General features: G+C 38.4%; 1 protein-coding gene across 1 annotated transcript; it reads left to right on the top strand.

The window, feature by feature from the left end:
• Window position 1: 1 nt before the first annotated feature.
• incenp (inner centromere protein) lies at window positions 2-27,000 on the top strand. Its single transcript, XM_052029734.1, is given in 19 exon segments — window positions 2-138; window positions 3,809-3,961; window positions 4,827-4,922; window positions 6,434-7,185; window positions 8,978-9,023; window positions 9,800-9,838; window positions 10,186-10,255; window positions 10,362-10,491; window positions 11,582-11,630; window positions 12,171-12,285; window positions 15,754-15,888; window positions 16,413-16,544; window positions 18,300-18,398; window positions 18,521-18,643; window positions 19,197-19,390; window positions 19,912-20,065; window positions 20,931-21,135; window positions 21,839-21,991; window positions 23,965-27,000. Coding segments are annotated over 18 exon segments (2,844 nt in total). The 5' UTR covers window positions 2-138; window positions 3,809-3,815; the 3' UTR covers window positions 24,171-27,000.
• Window positions 27,001-28,000: the final 1,000 nt, after the last annotated feature.

The following is a 28,000-nucleotide window of genomic DNA, read 5'->3' as shown; positions in this document are numbered from 1 at the left end:
TGGCTGCTTCTGTAACGGCCGCTGAATTTAAAAGTTTAAACGGGTGAGGGCGCGCGTTGCCCGGGAGCGGTGGTTGTGTGGAGTCCGGTGGTTGTTCTCCAGCGTAGCCGCAGCCTTCGGTCCGTCCCGGAGATTCCGGTAAGTGGCTGGATGATGCCTGAACGTGGGCCGGGTCCGCTGTGGAGCAGGGTTGGGGTTGTGGAACCGTGGCTGTTGGTTGTGCGGGTGGGTTCGGGAGCGGAGCGGGGACAGAGGTAGGCCTGGGAGCGCGGGGCCGAGAGTCCGCTGTCCCCCCCTCGGCCGGCAATCCGACCGTTAATGAAAAGCTCACTGGGTGGGATTTAATTGGGTTTTAAATACCAGTGCGATGAGGCGGCGGTGAGGCAGAGATTACTCTCCAAACGCGCCGATTGAACCTTCTTCGTTTGATTCTTTTGATGATACTGGAAACGCAGTTGTTAGTTACAGCTTTCGGTAACCTGGAAATATGCACGTCCTGAAACAGGATACGTGTTCAATGGAGACACAAGAAACTGCAGATGGTGGAAACTGGAGCAACACACATCTGCTGAAGGAGCTCAGCGGGTCGAGCAGCATCTGTGGGGGTGGTGTGGAGGGAAAGGTCAATGTTTCGGGTAGAGACCTGCATCCGATCTGAGAGTGAAGAGAGGGAGCGGTGAGACGGGCCAGAGATGATTGTTGGATGTTGGACTGAGAGGATGGGGGGAGGAGGGGTGTGCTGATATACAGGCAGATCGAGCCAGGTAGGGGAGTGAGAGTGATGGAATTGGGAGAGAGAGGCAGGTGGATGATTGGAGACATACAAGCAAAAGAGACGAAGGTAGGAACAGCTGCTGGAGGGTGAATAGCAGGAACACAAAGACCACCAGTGCTAGAATCTGATAAGTAGTAACCCCACAGATGCTGCTCACCAAGTTCCTCCAGCAGATTGTTTGATGCTGCTTCAGTTTCTGGTGCACCCACTCTCACTGCTTCCCACTTTGATATTTTACTTCTGTGCAGATCGTTGCATGTAAAATGATGAAAACACTCTTAATCCCTAAATACTGTCATTTCATTATTGTGCCTCTCTCTATTGTGATCACCATATCACTTAAATGATTACTGCCTCTAGCAGTCGGGAATGAATTAGGTTTGCTGTGTTTTTCTTTATTCCCATGTGCCAAAGCTGTTAAAATATGTTTTTGCATTCTCATTCAATACCTCCAGGATGCTTTCCCAAACTGTTCAGGCCTTTAGGCATCAACAACTCTGTATGATAATTTAATGCTATTTACATACAAGAATACACACGAAATATAATTGATGCCATGTGGCCCTTCAAGCTTGTCCTGCTATTCAATATGATCATGTCTGATTTGCTTCAGGCCTCAACCCCTCTTCTGTGCCAGTTCTCCATGGCATTCAGTTCCTTGGTCTTTCAAAAAAAAATCTCCCTTCTCTTTAAGTACCTCCAAAACCTTGTGCAGTAGAGAATCCTGGAGTGTCACCGCCCTCTGTGAAGAAATTCCTGCACATCCTCATTTTAAATGCCTCTTATTTTGGAGCTATGTTCCCTTGTTTAAGACTCTCCCATTAGTTAAATCATCTCAACATCTGCCTTGTCATACCCCATTATGATCTTGTATGTCTGAATAAGGTCACCCCTCATTCTTCTAAACTTCAAGGACGATAATTCTTCAACTTTAGCTGCTCCTGATGGGTCAACCCTCTCATACCAGGAATTAGCCAAGTGAATCTCTTCTGAACTGTCTCCAATGCTGATATATCCTTTCATAAAGAAGCAGATGAAAGTTGCATAGGGCACCCCTTAATTACTTGGTACACCTGCATGCTGACTTTTTGTTTTATGCATTAGAACACCCAGATTCAATTTGTAATCTCTCTCCATTGAGGTAATAGTCTGCCTTTGACTTCGTCCTACAGAAATGCATGATCTAATGCTTTTCCACGCTAAAATTCTATTTGCCAAATTGTTGCCCATTCACTCATCTTATCTCTATTCTGTTATAGAGTCCAAATAACCTCATCACAGAATACCCTCTGTTATCAGCAAAGTAGAATATCTTATGCTCTGCCTCATCCTCTAAGTCATTAGTGTACATAGTAAATAATTGAGGACCAAGAACTAATCCTTTGGCATTCCACTAATTATATCTTCCTCATCTGAAAAAGATCCATTCATTCCATCTCTGATTAATAAATGGAAAACAATTTTCAATCCATGTTAACACAAAACTCTTTGCCTCTTCCCCCCCCCCCCCCCCCCCCCCAAAACTCACTCACTCACTCTGTGAGCTCTTGTACATTGGCCTTTCTGCTGTCAGTTTATTAAGTGCTCTCTGGAAATCCAATGCTCTACATCTACAGTTTATCCACGATTGACTCTGCTTGTTATATCCCCAAAGAACTCTAGCAAATTTGTCAAACGTAATTTATCTTTCATAAAATATGTTGACTTTGTTTAATGGGATTAAACTTTTCTAACTAACTAGCTATTTCTTCCCTGATTATGAATTTCAGCATCTTCCCAACCCCCAGCAGCAAATTTTACACTTTCATCAACCCTTAATGCTTACGAAGAGCTGTGTGATCAACCTTACTTTCTGAAATAATTTTTTGTTGACTTATCTAAACTTTATTCCAAATAATCAAAGCTTGATATCTTACATTACTATAATGTATGTTATGCTCTGCGTAGTATTCACAGTTTCATGACTATCAGTACTGACATGTAACTTGGGTTCTGCCCAATATCATGCATACGAGCCTCAGCATGCTTGTCACTGGTAGCATGGTTTGGATCTTGCGATGATTCTATCATGAAGTATCTCCATGCTCATTTTCTCTCAGTTCCAATTTTTACACTCCAAGTATAGCAGAAAGCTAGTCCACTTATTAACTTGCATGTAATTTCAACTGTTTAATTACAGGATGTCACATATACAAGTCAGGGTTTATATTGCAGATCCTTGAATAGCAACTGTGTGAAACCACTCAATCCGTAAACCATTGTCTTTTTATTGTTGTAACTTGTTCAGGAAATGTTTAGGGAGTAGAGATAGTGAAATATTTATGTGCATTATGTATCTGAAATCTGATTGTGAAACACAATTGGATTCTTTGCATGCACATGATTCCCAAAATTAGAATGGGATTCTCAATCAAGATATCTAGAGGCTGCTTGGCTTGTGCAAAGACATTGTTCAGCATTCAGTGCATGGTTTATGTCTCTTGTGTGTTACTTTTTATTGCACATCCACTGCTGTGGGACTTTCTGTAGAGGGAGGTTGTAATCAGAGGTTTAAGTCTGCTCCTGTGTTAATTATAGGGTCAATCTATTCACTGCAGGGGATCCTCTAATGTGGATCTTCCTTAAGGTGAGTCCCTGTTATGTCTCTTCATTTGGTGTGATTAGAAGTAATTCACACTCCTCTACCTGCATTTGGTCTCCATTCTTGCTGATGTCCTCCATGACCCCTCTGATCACTCTCCAGCATGCTGATCTTCTATGTAGCCCTCCGATCTCCCCAACACAAAACTTGCTTTCATTCTCCCAGATCACTGTGCCTTAACTGTTTCCCTGATCTGATTAGCTATCATGGCACTGGAATGGATTGTAAATGACTAATGATTCTTTTTGTTAGGGATACTGTTGTACCTTTATATGGGCATAATATGCAAAGTTTATTGTGCACTCCAACTTGAAATCTAACTGGATTGAAATTGAAATTATTTGTTTCTGGACACCCTGCTGTAAATTTTTAACTCTACTTTTATTATTTAGGGGCACCATGGCTTCCACAACAATCACAATGGTGGACACTGATAACATGTTGAAGCATTTTGGCGAGAAGCTCAATGCTGTTATTGAAGATTTCAAAGAAAATACAGTATGGCTGAAAGAAATCCAAGAAGAGGCTGAGAGGATGTTTATCAGGTAAAAATTGTCCTTGGATATGGCAATCATCATCATTGCAACTAAACTTTGTTAGTCTAGCATTCTAGTAGCAATTAAAAGCAGAATATTGCTCCCCTAAAAGTGAAACTAGTCAAGATGATTGTGTCCTAGATTAATCTTTGAATCTGTACTGATGTGGAGGTGGCAGAAGAAAATCAGACAGATTTTGAGATGGTTACTATTTTTGATTAGTTTGGAAAGTATATGGTTATCTAGATCAATTCTAATGCTCTGACAATGTTAACCCTTTTGGCACAACTCATAAGGTAAGCTATTCAGTGTTAGCTCAGATTACTAACAGTTGGTAATATGCAGTTTAATTGAAAATGGAAAACTTTTTAATATAGCTAAGAATCATTTTTTATCTGACAGCTACTGTTGTGATTAAAGGACTTGATGTTGAACCTTTGAGAGAAGTTTAATTTTGAATTCAGTCAACCTTGTAGCTTGAAAAGTTGATTTAATATGGTCCAGGAATTGCACCAAAGTTAAGATTGAAAGAAGCACCATTATCTTAATACTTGAAAGAATAGTAAAGTTTATAATTTATTGCAGCGCTTTTTTGTTTTTGTTTGACATCAACTGAATCTCTAACAATATGTTCAATCTCTCCATTGATAAGAATTATGCAGTTCATTCCTATAACTGAATGTGATTGTAAGGGTCCTCTTTTCAGTCTTTGAATGTCATTATTTGGTACAATTTGTCCTATAAAAGAAGCTGCAAGATTGAAGGTGGAATATATGGCATACAACTTTTTTAAAAAAAAAAGTAAAAGAAAATTTGGACAGATGTGTGTTACTCCGGTTTAGAAATTTATTTCTCTTAAAAACTTGCTTTCCAGTGATTTTAGTGCAGAGCCTGAATTGATGCCAAAAACTCCTTCAGAGAGAAAACAGCGTAGGAGACGTCCATCTGTGGCCTGTGATCGCAATAAGAGGTAAGAGTAACAATGGTGCTCAATGGGAGGAGCTGCAGTTCAAAGCCATTATTCATCTGATTTACGAACTAATCTCTTGCCTTTTTCTGAAAGGTTAAATTTTAGGGTGGAGCATCTCTAGGTAATCTAATGTTTCTAAATTTGGTAGGTATTAGATTAATTTGGAATAACATCTTTTAAGTATGGTTCTGTTCTGTGGGATTATCAAATGCTACTAAATTAGCATAAAGAATATGTGGTGAGTGAAGGGAAAGGCCAATTTCAATAGTTTTTTTGTTATACTGGGAATAATAGCCAGTCCAGTTTAGCAAAGTATTCTCCTTGGCTAAGGATAATTGTTGTCATTGTCCACATCATAGTGACTGGTGGATTCTACTTGATTGATGAGCAGCCAAGTAATGATTAAGAGTTTATACTTTGGGCATGATTTGGTGATCAGCATCCTGATTTGTGCACAGCAGTGATCCCTCCAGCCACCACCCCCCCCCCCCCCCTTTTGTTTTAAGATTCTACTCAAACATTTGAATATTGCAAACATGTAATTTGCTGTGGACCAGTGTGACAAATGTTTAAAAAAAGAATGCAGTAATTACTAATAATGTTCATCTGTGCTAGTTAAAATCTTTAAAAATTGTAAGGATTTAAAAAAAAATTATTAATGTCCTTTTATTCAAAGACCAACAAATTTGAAAGTATTTCAGAAGGGCTGCCAATAGGTTTTAATTTGATCAAAGAGTGTAGGAAGCTTCCAGTCAACAGGAACAAAAAAAATCTGGAAATCCTATTTTTTGTGCACCATCCTGAAATGTAACTGCAGTGCCACTGGGTGGAAATACCAGGCTTTTATCCCAAGTAAATAAAAACATAAAATAGTGGATATACATAATGAATCAGGAGCATATGAAACAAAGCAAGTTAAAATTACAAGTAAATGACTTAAGAACCAGGATTTTTAAAAAATATACTCCCAGTTTTCAAGAAAGGTCATTGACCTAAAACAGATGGTGTCTAAATTAAGTAGTTCAATCGTTTTATTTATGTTTCAGATTTCCAACATCTTCAGTTGCTTCATTTTCATTTATCATACAGAACAGCAGGTCTTTGCTTTGATTTACATAGTCTCTTAAATTAGTTGATCATCTTTTTATTGAATGGGTGCAAGGTGAAAGTTTTCCAGTGACATGAGCTACAAAGTATGCAGGTATGGATGCGTAGTGAGACCAGGTCTTTGGACATGGTGACTGATTAAAACAGTTACATCCCAATTTCAGAGCTGTAACATAGGAGCTACTTGGGTCCTGTGTGAGTGTCTTTAGAAGCTAGGGAGGAAGGTCACTAATTCTGATTAAAGGAAGTACACACTGGCAAATGTGGACAAATCCCAATAATATGCATATTTATGATTTTCTATAAAATGTTGACACTCTTGGGAGATTTCTCAAGTAAATCAGCTAGTAGTTTCAATTGTGCACTCAATAGTAGTTTCAATCATAGAAATAATATTCCTCCAGGTTTTCTAAAAGCAGAAAAAATTTAAGACGCTCTTCAATTCAGAGGAAGAAGCTGGGAAGTAGACTCTTAAAGGAAGAAGATGGTGGCAGCAATAAAATTATTGAGCAAACACAACCTATGTGCTTGACCCGATCAGCAGCACGTGCAGCAATGATAGCAAATCAGGAAAATGAAAAAAGCAGCAAGACTACTCTCGTTCCTGTGAATGGTAGAATGCCTTTGATTGTACTGTCACCAAATGACTATAAGAATGTGGAACTGCACCAAAAAAGTCAAGTGACAAACTTAGCCCAAACTCCACTCATTTCTGAAGATGTCAAATTGTCCCAAAAGGCATGCGAGGTAAAATTTGATCCTTCACGTGAAGTTGCTTTGGAAATATTGTCTCCTGCTGTCACTGTCGAGGTTGCCAGGAGCCCAAGTCGTACAGCAACCAAGGTGAAAATAGCAGAGCCTATTACTGATGAAGAAAATGGAATGAAGAGGGTATCTCCTTTAACTGCCCAGGAGTTGAATAATATTATGGAGGCATCAGCTAATGGTGAGAACTATATCTCTGAAAGTGAAAATAAGGCTCTCCGCAGATCAGTACGGAGGAGTGTTGCCGGTCGCCGGTCCAAGTGCATTAGTTTGGCAGATAAATATTCAGTGACTGTTCAACGAACTGTTATGGTACAGAAATCCATGAGGAAACCATCACGTAAATCTAACATTACAAGGAAGGGTATGCTTGAAACTTCTGCTTCTAGCTGTGAGTATAACAACTATATTTTCAAACTGCATCTAACTAGGGGTGATAATTAGACCTTAAAGGCTGCAAATATTAGAAAGGTGTAATTTTGGCTGCTAAAAATTAATCCATATATGGAACATATTGGAGAAAACTGCATTTTTTCAATATCTGGAGTGATTTTCACATCTGATTTGTAATGGCAAGCACTCTGTCTCCAGTGCATAGGATCAAGAAACAGTGACTGGAGTCTTCTGGAATCAAGAAGCTGTCAAGTTTCTTTATCTTAGAGAATCCTTCAAAGGGAAGGGATAGCCAGAATTTTGGGAGGATGTTGCATTTTTGTCCATAACTTTAGCAACCTTTTTGGTAAGGTGTACGCTTGCAATTTGAGCAGATAGAAAATATTTGAATTAGCCTTTTGTATCTAGTTGCAGGTGATGTTTAAGACTTAATACACTTCGCAGTTTATTCAGGGTACTGATCCTCCTTTTTATTCAATTAACACCTTCGCTTTCAAGAGAAAAAAATCCTGATATGTTATTTTACTGTGCTGTCTCAATTGCCCTTTCCTAACAAGTCCTTGAGTGACTTGATGCTTATCGCTTCCTTTTTAAATCACTATAGACAAGCTTCTGTCTCTGCCACAGGATTAAATCCATCTCAGGCAGGTCACAGATGAGCACTGACTGTGGTCCATGATACCTGTATGACCTGCCTAAAGTGGTCACGCAGGGATCATGGACCACAGTCAGTGAAATGACACTAAAATGACACTTGGAGATAACTTTTCAATCTTCATGGCTTCAGTGTTTGCCTGATGCCTTCTTAAAAATGCAAGGAATATGTGCAGAAATAAGATGTTTGGTCTCTGGATGCTGCTCTTCCATTTGATGTGACGGCTGAGTTTTTCATAGCAAGTCTTATTTTGTGTCCTATTCTGTTCGTGTCCAAAAATCTGATCAGTCAGAGTATTGTCATTAACTAAACACTCAGTTAAATGGTGTAGAGAATCACCTGAAAAGTAATAAATCTTAACAAAGAAATTCCATCCCATTCTATTCTTAAACAGCTGACTACCCTGACACTTTGACCCTAGTTTCAAATCTAGCCATGCCAAATAACCTCTTGGCATCTATCCTATTCGAGCCTTTGAAGAAGTTAGTGTTTCAAAAGAGTACCTCATTATTTTAAACTTCAGAGGATATAGCCTTATTTCAGATAATTTCATTGGGCAATACACTCATTTCTGGAATCGACTTACTTTTTGGTCTCCATCACCTACCCCACGTCTTAGTGCTTTGATGTAACTTTAGAGTGCTACATAATTGCAGCAAGGCCTCCTCAATTATTTTGCAATAAAGGCAGATGTACATTGCCCTTAAAATTGCTGTAATCACATATTGCTTTACTGATACAAGGATAAGATCACTCTAAATACTGATATTTATTAGTCTCCAATTATGTGGGAAATTCTTCAGGCATACATTTATCGTGACACTTTAATTTACTGGGGGAGGGGGGGAGTTGTGGGGAGGATGATTGAGAATTTCTGTTATCAGTTTGGCCAGTAAAGGCATCAATGTTCGGTAGTATATTTATTGGTTAGTGAGGATTTGATTTGGGAAGCAACTTTTTTAAAAAAATTGGCTGATATGTAGTCTCACAATAAAGTATTAGTCCATTGCAGTAGCAATTTAGTACCTGGAGGTGATTTTGAATCTAGATTACAGATCAATCCATTTCAGAATTGATTTGGCTTTTTGGTGCTTAGCTCATACAATTTTATCTTTGTAATATGCTTTACTCTCAGGTCAAGACTGCGATGACAATTTAGAAGGAGTTGGTGAGAAAGAATGGTAAGAAATTTTAATAGAAATGACCATTTCTGTTGCTCAGTCAGATCTGATCATGTATGATTCTTAATGGGTTAGGTACAGCAAATGCATCCTTATCCTTGTTGAAAATTTTCTGAATTATTACAAATATTTCAGAAGATGGTGTCATGAGTTAGAGATTTGCATGTGAGGTGCTGGTCTTTCCCAAGTATTTATGTTAATAATCTAGTAATTGTGTAGTGTGTAAGCAATTTATAATCCCTATTCATTAAATTAAAAAGAAAACTGTTCTTTGGTTTAGGATTTGGAAGTAGCTGACTCACTACAGGAATCAGTATGATGAAATGAAACTGCTGAAATTCTGAATCTAGTGTCTATAAGACTGAGTTTAAAAGCTAAACACTGCTAAGTGGCCTCGTACGGAAAATATCCAGTTGGAGGAGTATTTTGCCTCTTTGTATGCCAGTTATAAATTTAGTGACTTGTTGAGATGTGATCAGATCAGAATCTTGGCAAGATATAAAATGTACTGATTGTGAGATTGCTCAGTAAGTAAAGGAATTAAGTGTAGAAAATGAATTAGGTTCATATCCTCAGAGATCAACTGTAGTGTAGTAGGTAGGGCTCTTGCTACTTGATTTCGGATGTGTTTTTCATTTCCATCTTATGCACTTTGGTGCAGAATCTAAGTTAAAACTTAGTGCCAATTTAACAGTACTAGTGAACATAATAGGCGATTTGTGTACAATACCATCTTGCAAGTAACCTTGCAGTAATGACTAATTTTTTCTGAACAGTGAAATCAAGAAGGCTTCTACAGAGGATACTTCAAGAATGTAAGTAAAGCCATAGTAAATAATGCAAAAAAAAATTGTGATGGTATTGTATTTGTAATGGTAGTTGCTTTAAAGCGAGACACCTTAACTGTGTTTGATGCTACTTTTGTAAAGCTTTTTAAGAGATATCATCACACTCTTTGTGCTAGTGAAAGTTCATTGGAATGAAAAGCCATACAATATAACTAAGCAGGAATACTACCTTAAGTTCTCCACCTTTTCTATGAAAGGGGAGATTACATTCTGTATTGCGGAGTTGGAGCCTTTGAAGAATCAAATCATTCAGAAGCTAAGGTTGCAAAGTGCCATGTAGGAAACTTGACAAATGATTGTTTTTATCATTGCAGTGTTGAAGTGATTTCTAGCAGCTCGCCTGAACTTGAGCAGCCAAAGGAGGAGAAACAGCCACACACAGTAGTAAGTATAAAATGGGTCTTTTGTTTTAATAGCAGGCATTTTTTTTGCTTCATTTTCATTTTGTTAATAAAACATATAAAATACTTATAATTTCCTTTCTCTACAGAATCCTGAAAATCAAGAACGTAGATGCACGCGGAATGCTACAAAAATTACCATTGGCAATCTAGAGAATGAAGTAGAACCTACTACTAAGCCACAATCTTCAAAAAGTTCACCAAGAATTCAGAAAAAAGGTTTGTAATTTGGTAAATTTCATAGACTCAACAGGCTTTCTCATTTTCTTCTGGAAAAGCTCCATTTAATTTTATGATTCTATTCAACATTTTGTTCAAAAATTGCTTTAGAGATCGCAGCTCAAGCAGGATGGTTTTTCTAGCTCCTGTAACACCAAAAATTCGTACAGCCTGTTTTCTGTAATGGACAATACAAGGAGAATGTTGATTGTTACATTTTGATTAAAAAATAGAGTACTTTTGGCCCAAGTGTAAAGTTTACTGGTAGTCAGAAAAATTGGCTTCTTTCAAGTAGGTACAAGTTCAATAAAATTTAAAACATTCAAAGTTGAGTTTCTTGTCATATGCACAAGTACAAGTGTGCACAGGTGTAATGAGAAAATTACTTGCAGCAGCATCACAGGCGCATAGAATCATATAAGCAGCATTCACAAGAAAAACAAGTTAAACAAATTGTGCACAATTTTTATAAGAAAGAACACAATTGGAATGAAAAAAAAACAAAGTCCATTTTAGTGCTAAGTGAATATCAAAGTGTGCTTAACTTGGGTAAAAGTGCAAATAGGTATAAAACCTTTCTATATAAATGATTTTAAAATGGAAAACTGGCATGAATTTATTTTAAGATTTTATGACCCTGTTGAAATTTGAAAGGTTGAATTCTTTAACAATAGCATGTAAATTAATTTAGTTTGATAGTCTTGCAGAATAAGAACTCTCATTCTCAGGCCTTGCTCTAAACTAAAGACTCTGAAGGCCCTGTGGAGTTGTCCAGTTTTACAAAACTAGGTAAATGAAAATCCTGCTGATTGCTGAGCCATCTCAACCATTATTACAAGTTGATTTTTTAATTTTGCCAGAATATCTACCCAGGGTAGAACTCAAAAGAGCTGTGAATGAAAGGTGAAATTTTCATTCTTTGTCTCTTGACTTTTTGCAATATTTCTAAAAGGAAAATAGTATTTGTTTAGATCAAACAGCAATGAAAAAGAAAGCAGCAGATACATGAAGTCACATTTTTAAATTTTAAAGTTGCCCATAGCATGCTGCCACTAAGATAAGCATTTATTGTCTTTTGATTTAAATGCAGACAGCAGTAATTCTGATAAATCAAGCTCTTCTGACGGCCAAAGTACTGGGTATGTATGCCTGTTGAGTTTCTGTGTGGAACTCTGTTATTAGCTTGATGCCTCCAGATCCTAAAACATGCAGTTAGTAAAAACTATTGATGTTTTGTTCCCTGTTGTAGAATGGAATTAAGGCTGTTTAGGGAAAAATTGCTACAATAATATCCAAAATTCTTAAGTGGTACAGGAGATATATAGTTGTAATCTTGCGCTGGGGAGGAATGAGAGATTGATTGGGATTTTTGTTGAGAAATGTATAAATGTGGGTAAGATTGTTCATTAGAGATTTTGTTCCTTTATTGTACAAAGAGTAAGTAAAGAGGAGACCAAAGATTTCTGAAGGAACCACTACAGCATTATTATATCACTATTATTCTACCTGCATACATGAATAATGATGATCAAAGAAAGCAGGCTCAGCCAATCAAGAATTAAATATCTGTACAGTGGACTGTTTTAGGCTGAAAGTACAGCTGTGATTTGTTTTTTGTAAAGCAGGTTTAGATCATGTTTTGACCATCTTACTTGCAGCACTAACTTATTATTTCTTAGGCGGAAGCGAAGTTACAAGTATGCAGTGGCAAATGATGATTATTCTGAGGAATTGGAAAAAGAGGATTCTCCACCAAGAAAGAAGACTCCTTCACCACACTTGGCAACCAATAAGGTGTTGTGAGCAAAATGTTCTGGCCTTTTGAAGTGCAAGGAACTCAAACTTTTTTTTGTTGTGAACATTGAGACCATCTGTTCTACTCTTTCTCCTGTAGCCTACCCAGCCTTCAGCTCAAACTTTCAATCCTATTTCACTGCATGTCTCCCCCCGAACTTGACCTCTCCTGAGATCCAACTCTTGCTCCTTTGACTCTATTTCTTTTCTGGCCCCATGTTTTTATTCAATTTTGGACCCTTTGGCCCACCACATCTGCACCAACCATTGACGCTAATCTAACTAATCCCAACTGCCTGTATATGGTCCATGTCCCTTTATTCCCTTCCTGTTCTTATGTCTGCCTAAATGCCTCTTAAGCATTGCTATTGCATCTGCTTTTACTACCTCCCCGGCAGTGCCTTCCAGGCACCTACCACACTTTGTTTAAAATAAAACTTGCCTCTTACATCTTCAAACTCTTTTCTCCCCCCCCCCCCCCCAACCCCAACTTACACCTATGTCCTCTTGTATCTGATACTTCCATCCTGGGGAAAAAGTCTTTCTACTATATCTATATCATAATTTTTATATCAGCCTTTGGTCCAAAGAAAACAATTCCAGTTGTCCAACCTCTCCTATGTTTTACTCTCTTTGTTCTTCAGTCACTCTCCAATCTCAAGCCTGTGTTTTCTTTTGAAAGTTGCTATGTGCTTCAATTCCTTTTTAACTCGATTATTTTTCCTTAAGAGCTCTTAAAAGGCAACTCATTGCTGATGAACATGAGTGCAAATCAATTCCTAACAGTTCATAAGTCAAGTTATCCTATACTTAGATTTCTAGAACCCTGCTTGTCAGCATAGTTGTTCTGTAATTATAGTCATTTTCTTTCTTCAGGCAAAGCTGTTGAGTGGCTATATGGCAATTCTCTAACACAACTTCTGTGCATGTACATATATGCTTGTAATCACATTGCTTTTTGGTTTCCATCAGAGGCTGGTGTTTTCACCAGCTTTGATGAACCTAATTCTTATTTTGAATCCCCCTCCTGATCACTTCAAAATCAAAATATTTTGATGTCATTAATGTGCAGTTCTGCAAAGCAAACAGAAAAGGCTGAGGTGCAGTTTGGTCAATCTCTGTGGCAGGGACTAAAATAATTGAAAATTAAATGTGTGACTGAAAAGAAGCAAGAGCATTGACAATAGAATTGTTGGTTGTGGTATCATAAATGAGTAAGGGGAAAAACTAAAATTTAAAGCAATGAGTAGCTTAAAGTGAGAAAATATTTTGGAGAGGGGGCAAAGATTTGCTGAGATGCTGCCAGAGATAGACTATTTCAGTTATGAGAAAAGACTGCATAGGCTGGGTTTGTTTTCCTTGTAGCAGAGGAGGCTGAGATAGGGGATACAAAATCATGAGAGGTATAAGTGGGATGTATAGTGAGAACATTTTCCCCATAATAGAGATATCTAAAACCAGAAGGCATGGGTTTAAAGTTAAATGCAAAACAGTTGGAGGGGATCTGTGCAAAAATGTTTTCACATAGAGAGGGGTTGCGATCTGAAATGTACTTCCTGAGAAGCTGGTGGAGGCAGGTATTCTCATAACATTTAAAAAGTATCTGGAGGAACATTTAAATTGCCAAGATGTTACAAGGCTATGGACTCTGGTAAATGGGATTAGTACAGATGGGTACAAAATAGCCGTGGTGGCCATGGTGGACCAAAGGGCCTATTTCTGTGCTGCATGACTCTGACTTCAAAATGAAATCTTAATAAAAGGTAGGAATCCCATGAAGTGAGCTTGAAATTTTAAAGTACAAATACTATTGAAGTTCAGCACATTGCAAATTCCATGGTTAAAAAAGCAGACCCAGAGAGAAGATATAGCTTCTGTTGTCAGTGTTCTGATTCATGATTACTTCTGTGCCATCCTGCAGTTCCTGTGATCAAACAAATACAGTTAAGGCCTTGAATTCATTTTCAATCCAGTGGACTACAGTGAGCATAGATGAGTTGATGTCCTGAAATGTGCATTGAAGTCTTTTGTATCTTGCACTTTTTTTTTAGGGACTGGTCAGAAGAGTTCAAGTAGTGAGCTAGAGATTAATGGAGGGTTGCACCAAAAGACAGGATGACATGTGCACAGTGGATATGAAGTTCTTATTTAATTTCCCTTGGAGATTGTTTTATGAACATCTTGTATATTGCAAAGGGATTATTAAATTTTCTTAAATTCACCTGTGATATGGGAACCACAGGCAATGTTAGTATCTGGTGCCTTCTCTCTAATTGTGTGACTTCGAGGAAAACATGCAGATTAATTAAAAATGCTTCTGAAGAAAATTTGGGATCTCACTAAGTGAGATGACTGATGCACATATAGGGTGTTCAGGGTAGAACTGAATGCTGGACAGATTAATTAAAATGCTGTGACATTGTAGAAGGAAGTTTATCTTGTAAATAAGTTTTGGTGCAAAGTGAAGAGATTGCAGAGAAAAAAATCCCAAGATCATAGCAGGAGGCAATATTTGCAATTGTGTATGAAGTTTAAAAGCAAGGAAAAGAGATCTTAGAGGACTGAAAATGAACAACTGTAAATTATGGAATTTTTACCTGAGAAAAGCGAATGTACTGGTGAGGAGAATATCTTGTTAATGGGGTCAAGATTGGTTCAGCATCTCTTTACATCCGTGGCATAAGGTTGGGGATCCCAAACTTGACATTAAGCAGGCTTTGAAAAAGATGCAAATTTTGGTTAGATGGACAAAGGAGAAAAAAAACAGTGCAGTTGATATAAAATCATTTAATTTTTCTTGGCAATTTGGGGATTTTCTAGTTTCCAGTGGCACTGTTCCTTTGTCACGTCATTTTGCTGTCAGTATTGGAACAAGAAAATGCTCCAGGGGCTAGTGAAAGTTAATGAAGGGGGGTGGTATGTATCACATAATAGTTGTCAGTTATTCTGTTTAAAATGAATAAAGGAGGTACAAGGGGGCCATTATTTAAATAGTTCAGTTATATTGGGTATGTCTTGGTCTTTCTAATCCTTATATTTACAAATTTATGAAAAAAATAATATTTTTAATAAGATATCTTTGTTAGTCACATGTACATTGGAACACACAGTGAAATGCATCTTTTGTGTAGAGTGTTCTGGGGGGCAGCCCGCAAGTGTCACCACGCTTCCGGCGCCAGCATAGCATGCCCACAATTTCCTAACCTGTATGTCTTTGGAATGTGGGAGGAAACCCGTGCAGAGACGGGGAGAATGTACAAACTCCTTACAGACAGCAGCCAGAATTGAACTCTGGTCGCTGGCGCTGTATTAGCGGTAACGTTAGCTGCTACCCTACTGTGCCTGCCCCAACTACAGTGCCTGCCGTATTTTGAACTCTGGGACAAGGTGTTTGAGAATTCCTTTAAAAATACTTTGTTATCCAATCTGGCTCTCTAATGACCTTACGTGAACAATTTCTTCTTGTAGGTGGTTCGACCAAAACACAGAAGTTTCCTCCATGCAGTCCAGAAGAATCAATTGCTGATGACTCCTGTTTCAGTTAGCCGTACAGTGATAAAGTCCTTCATTAAACGTAATACTCCACTGAAAGTTGATCCCAAGGTATGAGCATTTCTGTACCCTTCACAGTATTCATAAGACAAGGATTTAAAAATAAAATATATATTTTCAAAACTCCTCAGTTTTGTAATCTTCCCCAAATGTAAGACCCTGGAATATATTTCCTCAGTCTGGCCTGCTGAGTAATCCTGAATTGACTTGTCTCAATGTCAGTAACTGACTTTCAGCAGCTAAGAGCTTGGTTTCAATGACTGACTTCCTATTTCATTTCTCTTTTAAATGCTCAATTTTGACTTGCTTCTTTGAGAAAGTATTTAGCCACCTGATGTAATGTTTGATGAAGTTTCAGTGTCATATTTATTTTAATGTTCCTGTGGAGCACAATACCTTTCACAAAAGGTCCCAATACTTGAGTACCCATTGCAATTTCTGTTGCATATTCTTGGCTGCCTGTTTCACCATTTGATAATGAAAGTTTGCTTTTCTTTGGTTATCATTGGTGGGTAGCAAATTGAAGTAAAAGACAACAATTGTATATAATCGTTAGCTTTCCTCTGTTTTTCTAGGAACAGGAAAAACTCCGTCTAGAAAATCTTAAGAAGAAACGGGAACAAGAAGAAGAAAGGATACAGAAAGTGGAGGAACAGAAGAAGCGCAAAGTGGAAGAGTTTAAAAAGTAAGCGCAAAAGATGTAGAAGATGGAATACAATGAGAAAATAAAGGCAGAGTTTTAAATGAGAAACTTTAAGGTATTGCAGGACGTGTGCAGGTCTCGTCTCCGTATCTGAGGAAGGATATACGTTGTCATAGAATTGGACAGCACAGAAATAGGCCATTTGGCCCACTATTCCCATGCTGCCCATTGTTCACATCTACATTAATCCCATTTACTCACATTGGGTCTATACCCTTCAATGCTTAGGTAATTAAAGTACTTGTCCAAATGCTGCTTAAATGTCGTGAGAGTATCTGCCTCCAGTTGTTCGGGCAGTGCATTCCAGAATCCAGCTGCCCTCTGTGTGTGGGGGGGGGTGGGGGATAGAATTTCTCCTTCAGATCCCTTCTGAACCGCCTAATTTTCACCTTAAACCTATACCTTCTTGTCTTGGACACCCCCACTATGGGGGAAAAAGATTTTCGCCATCTATCCTATCAATCCCCTCATAATTTTGTATACTTTTTTATCAGGTCATCCCTCAACCTCCTCCACTCCAGGGAAAACAAACCCAGCTATCCAGTCTCTCTTAAAACTAAAAATGCACCAGTCCAGGCAATGTTCTGGTGAATTTAGTCTGCACCTTTGCCAATGCAATCATATACTTCCTGTAGTCTGGTGACCAGAACAGCGCACAATACTGCATGTGTGGCCTAACCAAAGTTTTATCAAGTTGTAATGTGATATTCTATGCCATGGTTGATGATAGCAAGCATTCTGTATGCCACCTGTGCTACCATCTTCAGGGACCAATGAAATTGCACCCCAAGGACCCTCGGTTCATCAAACCTCCCTAAAGCACTACCATTTACTGTGTATGTCCTAACCTTGTCTGCTCTCCCGAAGTGCATCATCTCACATTTGTCAGGATTAAATTCTATTTTCCATTGCTAAACTCAACTTTCCAGCTGATCAATATTACTCGATAGCCTTAGACAATCATCAACACCAGTAAATTTGGGGATGATACAAAAAAATTAGTGATCACACCTCCAACATCCACATCCAAGTCATTAATGTGTATCACGAACATGAAAGGTCCCTTCACTGATCCATATGGTACACGAATGGTCACTGACTTCTAGTCAGAAAGCAACTCCATCCTCTGCTTCCTACCAAACTTTGGATCCTATTTGCCAGCCTGCCCCGAATCCCATGGGCTCTCATCTTTTGTAGTATGCAGGACCTAGTCAAAAGGACTTACTGAAAGTCCATGTAGATGACGTGTACCACACTCCCCACATCAACATGCTTAGTTACTACTTTTTTTTAGGAAAATCAAATTTGTGACGCAGGACTATGCTATCCCTAAACCATGCCTTTCGAAGTAAAGATAAATCCTTTCCAATAATTTCCCTACCACTGACGTAAAACTTGTTAAGCTGTAGCTACCTGGCATATCTCTGCTCTTCTTGAATAAAGGAACAACAGGTTAGTTGTACGAGGAGACTTTGAGTAGACTACCTGGCATATATGCTTCCTCATTATCTTGGGATTTCCCCCCCCCCCCCAAGCTCTTTTGCAAGCCCAGTCATGGGTACTATCTTGCAACTTCCTCTCTTCCAAAGGACACCAGGGATTTTAAAAAAAGATCTTGAAATAACGAACTTGACTTTGTTTAACCTCATGCACTATGTGCTCAAGATTTGAGAGATTCTCAATAAAGTATGATTTGTTGCTTTATTTAAAGTAACCAAATTGTTATCTCATGCAGGAAAACGGGAAATGCAAGTAAGACGTGTTGTTGGAAACTCGTTCCCGAGTTCAACAGCAGGAGGAGGAGAAGAAAAAGAAAATTGAGCAGAAGTTTGCTCAGATTGATGGGAAGAATGCAAAGGTATTTAATGCTGACTTAAGATAATGCAGGCATTCAAAGAGTAGTGACCATTCAATTTCTTTGTTTTTATTTAGTATACACATCCACTTGGAGGTGATGTAGCATTTCGTTTCCCTTTACAGGTACGTGAAGAAAGATTCGCTGAAGAAAAAGCAAAAAGAAAAGTAGCTGCCAAGAGGATGGAGGAAGCAGAAGCTCGAAGGCGGCAAGAGGAAGAAGCTCGAAAACAGAAATTACAACAGCTGGTATAGCTGAAGTTCTGAAGTACCACTTTCTATTCAGCCACTTTTTTTAATTCATTTGCTTATCATATTATTACATTAATTTGCCTTTGTTACAGTTCTGTGGAAGCTTAGGTAGTCTACACCTAAATGACTGCTTTCCTTGAGCCTGGTTCATTTGCAGACGAAAGTCCCACTTGAAACTCTGCAATAGTTACAATCAAACTTACTTTAAATTTTAATGTAACTACTATTTGCTTCCATTCATCCTTGTTTTAATCCCATTACCTTTGGATTAGATGGTTTAGTGTTGTAGAATTTTTCTTTTGGCACAATCGTAGGACAAGTGGACTGAAAAGTTGTTTTTCCTCCTGCTGCTGTCTGCTCTAATGATTCAGCAGTTTTGACGTGACCTTCACAAAATTTGTAAAATATGCCAATTGTGCGACATAGGTTCCAATCCTATTGATTAACATTCAGGTATCTGTTAATTTTGCAGGTGTCCAGTGCTAAATGCTTAATTCTGAAATGAGGCAATTATCTGAGAATACCTTTTAATCACTGCTTACTCATATAGGAGGAAGAACGGCAAGAATTATTGCAGCGCAAGAAGGAGGAAGAATTGGAGCGTCAGCGTAAAATGGCAGAAGCCAGGAAGGTTCAAGAACAACGGCAAGCTGAGCTGGAGAGAGAGCGGCAGCGTGAACGACAACTGGCTGCAGAAAGGGAGAGGGAAAGGAAGAGGGAACAAGAGAACATTCAAGCAGAGAAGTACGAGTCAGTTGTCATTAGATGGATATATTATGGATAACTTTTAGTTCAAATTCTTCATGATGCTCTTCACTAACTCCAACTCCATATCTTTCCTACTATATTTGAAACTTGTAAGCATCAGTACTTTACCTAGCATTTACAATTCCAAATGCTCTGTCCACAAACCCAGGTTTGGAAGAAAGACATTTAATTGTGCGCTGAATATGTGTACAGACAAATAAATATGAAATTGCACTTTATAGAAATTTAATGTCAGTGGAGTACAACAATAAATAATGAAATTCTGTTGAATACTTGCAACTTGAATAGGGAAGCTAGCTGAAGTGGTTCTTTTTGTGCAACTCTTGAAGACTGAAAGAAGGTTCTCAATTGTCAATTAGGTCTTGATTGCTAATAGGTTCCTGATGGTTAGAATTCCCTTTTGTTAATGGAGTAGAGATGGTTTTCAATTAAATGTATTGCCCTGAAAGCAGAATTGTGCATGATCCAGATTGAGTAGTGTATTTATCTTCTAACAGAGAACGTGCACGCTTGGAGAAAGAGAGAGCCCTTCAGCTCCAGCGAGAACTGGAGCGAACAGCACGGGAGGATGCAGCACTCCAGGCTGAGCGAGAAAAGGCTGAAAGAGAAAAGGAAAAGCTTTACAAAGAAGCACAAGAAAAACAAAAGCGGGTGAGGATTTTTAACTTTGACAAATAGAGGCGCTAGCTGATTCCTAAAATCCCCTCTCTCTGTCTGTTTACTCCCATGCCCCCACCTTCCAACAATGATTTGATTTAATTTTTTTTAAAAGTGAAAAAACAATAATAAGCATTCGTTTGTAGCTTGTTCTTTTGGAGGAGCAAGGATGGAGCAGAGCTTTCATTTTGTGTCAATTCCTGTGAGGCTTTTTAGTTTCTAGATTTTTCTGATATTCAGAGGCACTTAAAATATATTAAAATTACTGTAAGTTAATACTGCAATAAAGGGCTAATTAAAGCACAAAACATGTATTTCAGTAACGGTATTAAACTAAAGTTAGATAAACAGAAAAAAACTCTTATTTAGGTCATAAAAATATACATTTAATTGAACAGTGCGGATCCAAAAGTTATCTGATTCACTTGGGCTGTGGCAAATTAACTGATCACTTCCTTTGGAGTGGAATAAAATGTCCTTTAATTGTTAAAGATGATCAAATATTTCTTCGAGCCATTATCCACAATTCCTTTTGTGTAGAAGGGCAAGTCCGGTTTTGCAGACATGATTTTCTTATGTCCATGCACTTCCATCTCTCAGAGTAATTAATTAAGAGTAATCTTGCTGAATGTGTAATACTGCCATTCTGTCCCTGTAAGGGGTTCAGAAGCTAAGGAATTTTCTCTCATATTAATTTTTCCAGATCATTGCACGTTTTGTTACGTGCTTGTCTGACTGGTTTAAAGCACATGAACCCACTTGGTGGGATGATGTGACTGAGTGTTTGGGAACTGTTTGTATTGTATACTTGTAGCTCAACTGATACAGTAGCCCTGAAGGTTAATGTCTCTGCTTGTAGGAAGAAGAGCAATTGGCAGAGTTGGAAAGGCAGCATTTAGAAAAAGAGAAGATTAGAAAGGAGCAGGAAGTAAAAGAACAACAAGAAAATGAAAAGAGAAAACGTGAAAATGAGGAAAGAAAATGGAAGGAAGAACAAGACAAGAAAGCTGAGAAGGAGGCAGCAAGCAAAAATATACTGAATGTGACTGTGGAAGTTCATGTGAGTGTTTGGGAGGAATCTGAGATGAACAGGAGATATTTGTTGATTTAAGCTTTGCATTTTGTTACAATTATTTATTTTTTACATTTGAGGTGGGTTAAGTTACTAGATCAACATCACTTACTCCCCCTACTTATTTCCTAAAACAAAGAGCTTGCACTCTTATGGTATCTCTTATAACTTTTAAACATCCACAAATGTTTCACTCAATGGAGTATTTTGAAATTTAAGTCATTGTTGTAGTGTAATTGGAAGAGACAGCCAATTGGCACTCACCAAAGTCATGTGAGAAACATGGTCAATAAGTGATCATGTACTTTTTTGTGCTGATGTTTGAAGACTAAATATCAGACAGGAGAATCCCCTTTTACTTTCAATCGTTCTGTTGGTTATCTTCCACCTGAAAGAAGCTGGAACATTTTAGTTTGAAAAATGTAACTGACAGTCTTGCATACCCTTTGCAAATTTTCTACCAGAGGGAATATTTAGAGGGAATAGAGCCTGTTCGCACCCTGTTGCTGAGGTAGCTGAAAACTAGATTTTCCTTGCATGACTATTAATGGTGGTGGCAAAGAAATGCTGCCAGTTCCAAATCAGATAAGAACTGGGAGAGCAAGGAAATGCTCACAGGAAGACCATTTAATTGGGTTTTGCTGGGAATTTATGATTGTGCAATTTGAGTTTTAACAGATGAACTTGTTTTCTAGCACACTCCACCTCAGACTCTTACACAATGACTCCCAATGCTAAAGTCAAGTTGCCAAAAGTAAATTTGGAGGATTATGGAATGGACTTGAACAGCGATGACTCTACTGATGATGAGGGAGCACCACGTAAGCCAATCCCTGCTTGGGCTAGTGGTAAGTGACTTCAAACTAAATTAGATTGAAAGCAAATCTGTTGTGTACTTCACTAAAATGAAAAGCTTTGAAACTTCCCTCAAGTTTATAGTGATCAATGGTGGTTGTAACTGGAGGTCATTATTTCTTTTGTTATACAGCACAGAAATGGGCCCTTCGGCTCAACTCGTACATACTGACCAAGTTGTCTACCTGAGCTAGTCGCATGTGCCTGTGTTTGGGCCTATTCCCTCTGGACTTTTACCATCAATGTATCTGTCCAAATGTCTTATAAATGTTGTAATTTTACTTCTACAGCTTCCTCTTTTGCAGCTTACTCCATACACCTACCACCCTCCTCTGTGGAAAAATTTGCCCCTGGGGTCCCTTCTAAACCTTCCCCCTCTTTAAGCCTTACTTAAACTCCCCTACTCTGAGAAAAAGACCATGATGATTCCCTTTATCTATGCCCAACATGACTTTATACTGTATACTTCTATAAAGTCACGTCTCAGTCTTCTATGTTTGGTGGTTGGGGGGGAGGAGTCCCAGCCTCTCCTTATAACTTGAGCCCTCCAGTCCTGGTAATGCATGTTTTCTGCACCCTTTCCAGCTTAATGACATCCTTCCTATAGCTGGGCAACCAGAACTGCATACAATACTCCAAGGTCTCACCAACAACTTGTGCAATTGTAACATGATGTCCCAACTCCTATAATCGATGCCCTGACTGATGAAGGCAAGTGTGCCAAACAACACCTTCACCACCCTGTCCACTTGTGTCTCTACTTTCCAGGGGAACAATACACCTGTACCCATAGATCTCTCTCTTCAACGCTCTTCAGGTCTTTCCATTTACTGTACAAGTCATGCCCTGGTTTAGCTACCAAAGTGCAATACCGTGCACTTGTCAGAATTAAATTTTCATCTGCCAGTCTTTGGCCCACTGCCCCAGTTGATCTAAATCCTGTTGTAATCACTATACCACCAATTTTGGTGTCATCCAGAAACTCACTAACCATGCCAATACAATCTCATCCAAATTTTTTGGTATGGATGGACAAACAACAGTGGACCCAGCACTGATCCCTATGGCACATGACTGGTCACACACCTCTGATCTGAAAAAATAACCTTCCACTACCACCCTCTGACTCCCACCACCAAGCTAATTTTGTTGCCAGTTGGCTAGCTCATCCTGGATCCCACGTGATTGAACCTTCCGGGACTAGCGTACGATGGGGACCTTGTCAAAGGCCTTGCTGAAGTTCATGTAGATGATGTCCACTGCCCTGCCCTCGTCACCTCTTCAAAGAACTCAATCAAATTTGTGAGAATTTATTTCTAACATACACATCCATGCTGACTATCCGTAATCAGTCCCCTCCTTTCCAAATACTGGTAAACCCAGTCCCTCAGAATCTCTCCATTAACTTTTCCACCCACTGATGTTAGGCTCACCGGCCTTTCATTCCCTGGCTTGTCAATGTGGTCCCTGATACCTCTTCACGTGAAATTTGGGTATGGGATAATGTACCCCCCTGAACAGGGGAAGTATAATTGTTGCCATGGAGGAAGGAACTACTACAGATTTTTTTTTTAAACCAGAATTTTCAGATATTTAAAAATCCTGGACCTGGAGAAAATTGGTTCTGAATTTTAACTGTGCTTTTAAATGTTGAGCTATTTTGATCAGTTCTGCACAGATTCTTGCCAAGAATCTAACTATTCAAAGTTGAATACTGGATAAATACAAAATGCTGGAAAAATAATCCTCCAGATCAGGTCATATCAGTGAAGGAGACAGTTTCAGGTGTGAGCCATTCATCACAGCCAATTATATTTCACCTTTCTCTCCCTAAGACTTCAAAAGAGCAATTACATCAACTAAATGAGTTTCCACTTACAATGTGAGGAGTTACATTAACAATTTTCTTCATTTTCCATGTTACACTTATAGTTTGAATTGTAATGGATTTTTCTTTTCTTATCAGGTAAAGAACTACAAAAAGCCCTCATAAAGCAGTATTACCATCCTATCGACCTGGACAAATTCTTTGGTGCCATTCAACCACCCAACCTCGAGACTATCTTCAGTAAAAGCAAACCACGTTATCTGAAACGCACTAGTTCTGCAGTATGGCATTCACCGCCTCTATTGAACAGGATTAATGTACCCTATGGCTTTAAGAAATATTGAACTTTTATATTTTACAGTAACAATCCAAGTACTGTAAAATGTGAAACTGTCTCTATCCTCTGCTCAACTACTATGATATCATGATTTTACTATCTTGTCCATCTGTCTGTCTTTGTATATGTATATAGCCGATAAAGACTTTAAATAGAAGATCGGTCATCTGCTTCTCGGGAACCTTTTTATGTATGAGTCGACTTTGAAGTATTTTACATCCTGGTATGCAGGGACTCTTATTTTTGTATTTTAAAGACTCTAGTGTATTGGGTGCCTTTTCATAAATTTTAAATTCAAATACAGCACAGTCCGATAAGGTTGTTTCTGACTACAATAAGGGGTCTATGTGACAAGTCTCTATTTGGACGAGGGTAGGAGAGAAAAGTAATTAAAGAGAGAAAAGTAACCCAAATAATTAACTTCTAAATTTGTGTGGCAAATAGAAGCTGGGATTGTGGCATGATTGTGCAAGATGTTGAGACCCGTACTCTGCATCTGACTGCACTCCTGACGGAGAGCTTGATATTTGAAGTGAGCCAAGTACTAGTCCCAAAGCTTCTTTAATGGCATATTAACTAATACTTGGGTTGTGCCATACATCTGGAATAACAAGGCCCACTTCAATTCATGTTGAGTTATGTTCGAGACATCCCTGCATGTTGAAATCTGTTTTGCTCCCTTTCAGCTAAGCATTAGGAAGATGTTCAAAATTCTGATTCTTCTGTAGTTTGTGCACATGAGGATGTGTGGTATAGTTTGATTTTTTTTTATTCTTCCCCACAAGCACCCTCACCTGCCGCTTAGAATCTTGTGCACAGGATGTTTGCTCGGATAAGATATCTGAAGGTGCCCGTGGAATCATGCCCCAGCAAGAGTTGTCTCTTGGATTAAGAGAATAATGGCAACAAAAAGCCTTTTGTGTTTCAGATGCTACACCTGTAGCACTGCACAATACTGTCATTATGATGACTTCGGGATGAGAAGCTGAGCTGTGTATGATGCCTTGTGTAGAAAGTCTGTCTCAGTCTGACAAGTGATTTACTAGTTTATTAAAATCTTGTCAACAAGGGCTATATTATGATGAAAGTGTCTACTTTTTTAATAAGTTGCTGAATACTTTTATTCGCTTTGTTTTTGTTAGCTTTAGTCCTTGAAGATGCTAAAACTAATGCTGTATTCATTGAAATGCGACGATGAGTAAAAGTGTAAGATGAAATGATTATTCTGGAGCAAAGAAACAAAAATAGGCCATTCAGCCCTTCTAACCTGCTCTGCCCATCAGTTTCTCCTGAGTGAGAGACTCATTACTCCCTCTCTACAACTTGGTAGATGAGGTTTAAACCAATTTGTTAAGTCTAGTCCCACCATGGTTCTCGTGTAGTCTGGCCCATTTGGACAGTTGTCTTTCGCCAGTGCCCCACTTCCCCCACACAAATCTTTAGGTCAAACACTCGTCTCCTTGTTCTAATTAATGTGTCAAGTAGTTTGTGTTTAATCAAATGCCTTCATGGATGCTGGTATGCAGTTAGAGAACAGTCATTTATCTCTAGCATCTGGATTCAAATTTAATTTGAAATGGGTGTGTTCTGCTGCTATTGAAGTACAGATTCCTTTTTAGTATTGCACCTCCAACTTGAGTATGTACCATTTTATGAAAATATAAATTATGTTAAAGGGGTTAATTCCCATTATAACACATGTGAATCAAATCACTGTTGTGCAGCAATAGAATTTTTTTTGGTATTGGTGCAATTTTGTTTTAATTCAATACTGATTAACCAGCAACATGTATAACCACTTGATGTTCTTTACAGTTCTGAGCTCCACAGCCCATGACTGCCCGTACATGATTGGGTAGAACAGTAGAATGGGAGAAAAATCCCAGTCTTCAATCCAGACTATGTAATTTATATTTAATTGGGGTTTTTTTTGTTTCGAAGATCTGCATACCTGCCACACACATTGACATTGTTTAGAATTTGTTTTTTAAATGCATCAATTAGCTTAAATAGTAGTAAAGTTATCAGCATAAGAACTACAAATGAACATTAAAACTGAGTTGATGAAAATCAGGAAACAACAATGCTGTTACTGTTAATCACACATTCATAGATGTAAGTACACCCATGTGGGAAGTAAGATGCTAACAGTTTGAATTTGGAAGACCTTAACTTGTCTGTAAAGCATTTGGGAATAAAAACAAAATTGGGACTCTTAAGTAGCATTAACCATTGTTATTCAAATCAGAATGAAATGTTACTGCAAGAGGGTTTTTTGGGAACATTACCAGACAGCTCCAAAGCCTATTATCTAATTGGTGAAAAAGGGATAATGATGTGGATATGCATATCAAATGCCACCAGAATTGCAACTCAATGCTGTTTAATGCAGGACACTACTGGAAGTGTAAAAGCTATCATCTCGAGTAGACAAAAATGTGTATAAACCGTGTATGGATAACCAGCTTTAGATGAAATGGACCAGCAATTGTTGCTCTCTTGGAATCTTTGTGCCATTTATGATAGTGTATTGAGTGGGTGAAAAAATATGTAACCTGATTTGTAAAATTTTTATGTTGAAAAATGCTTTGACATTGTAAATTCTTGTAGCTTATGAATAGCCATAACAAGCCAAGTAGGCTGGTTCAGTAGGGGGCATGACTTTGAGACATACTTGAGGAAATGTTACAATTTAAGAGTTGACTTGTACATGTTTCCATCTCAATTTGTATAGCCTTTGTTCCAACAACTTATCAACATATGAAATTGAGGTTATTCATCAGCATTAGTATCTAACTTATTGTGAAAAGAGCTATTGCTCACCCTTGAGCTTCACATCATTACTACTTTGAATTTAAAAGAAATTTTCCCTTGCATCTTCATGTATTTCATGTTTTTTTTTGCCATCAAGGAAAGTTGTCTAATGGTCCTTGAACCAAATCTGAAATTTTAAAAAATGTTTGCTGGAAATACATACCAAGCCAGACAATAATTTGCAAATGGGATAAAATCAGCATTTCAAAATTTTAATCTTAGAAAAAGTAGACATGCAATATTCTTAAATAGTGTGAGGTTGAGGAGAAATGTTGATGCTTAGTGGGATTAGGGTGTCTTTATACATAAATTGCTGAAAGTTAACCTGCATGTTTAGCCAGCATTAGAGAAAAAGGGTATGTTGGCCTCCTGTGGAGATTTGTGTGAAAGAATTGAGTTGTTACAATTATACAGTGTCCTGGTGTGACTGCATCTGCAATATGTACAGGTCTGGTCTCCTTACCAAAGAAAGGAATGTACTTTGAAAGATGGGGTAGAGTGAGGTTTCATCAGCTGGTTTCCTAAAATGGCTGGTTTTGCTGTAAATGGAGAGATTAAGCAGGCTGCATTCCTCTTGTGGGTAAAGAAGATGAGAGCTGATCTCACTGAGATGTACAACATTGTAATTGGGCCAAAGAGGATAGCTACCCAATGGGTCTTTCTTGTACCCTTGCTTTCAAGGCAAACTGGGCCAACCATCTTATGGCAATTTAATTCTTCAAGGACTTGTGCCCTGAACAACATGCCCTTGCCTCTGAGCACAGCAACTGGCTATCTTGAACAGATTTTGATGATAGTATTCATTTTCAGGAACAACATTTCCATTCATTCCACATAGAGGGCAAATGGCTGAATGTTGTACATCTCCAGCTTCCCATGTTTCTGCCACCTCCTATGCCTGCTATCATGGCTGCTCTAAAAGAGAGTCCTGTTCTATATATCCTTTATGCTAGATCATTATCCTGCTACTCCCTCAAGCAGCAACATCCCCAATTTGACCCTAATGTCAGGGTATAGGTTCTT

Source organism: Pristis pectinata, chromosome 14 (assembly GCF_009764475.1).
Source record: "Pristis pectinata isolate sPriPec2 chromosome 14, sPriPec2.1.pri, whole genome shotgun sequence".
Taxonomy (NCBI): Eukaryota; Metazoa; Chordata; class Chondrichthyes; order Rhinopristiformes; family Pristidae; genus Pristis; species Pristis pectinata.
Note: the sequence above shows the minus strand (reverse complement) of the source record. Positions and strands in the feature narration are given on the sequence as shown.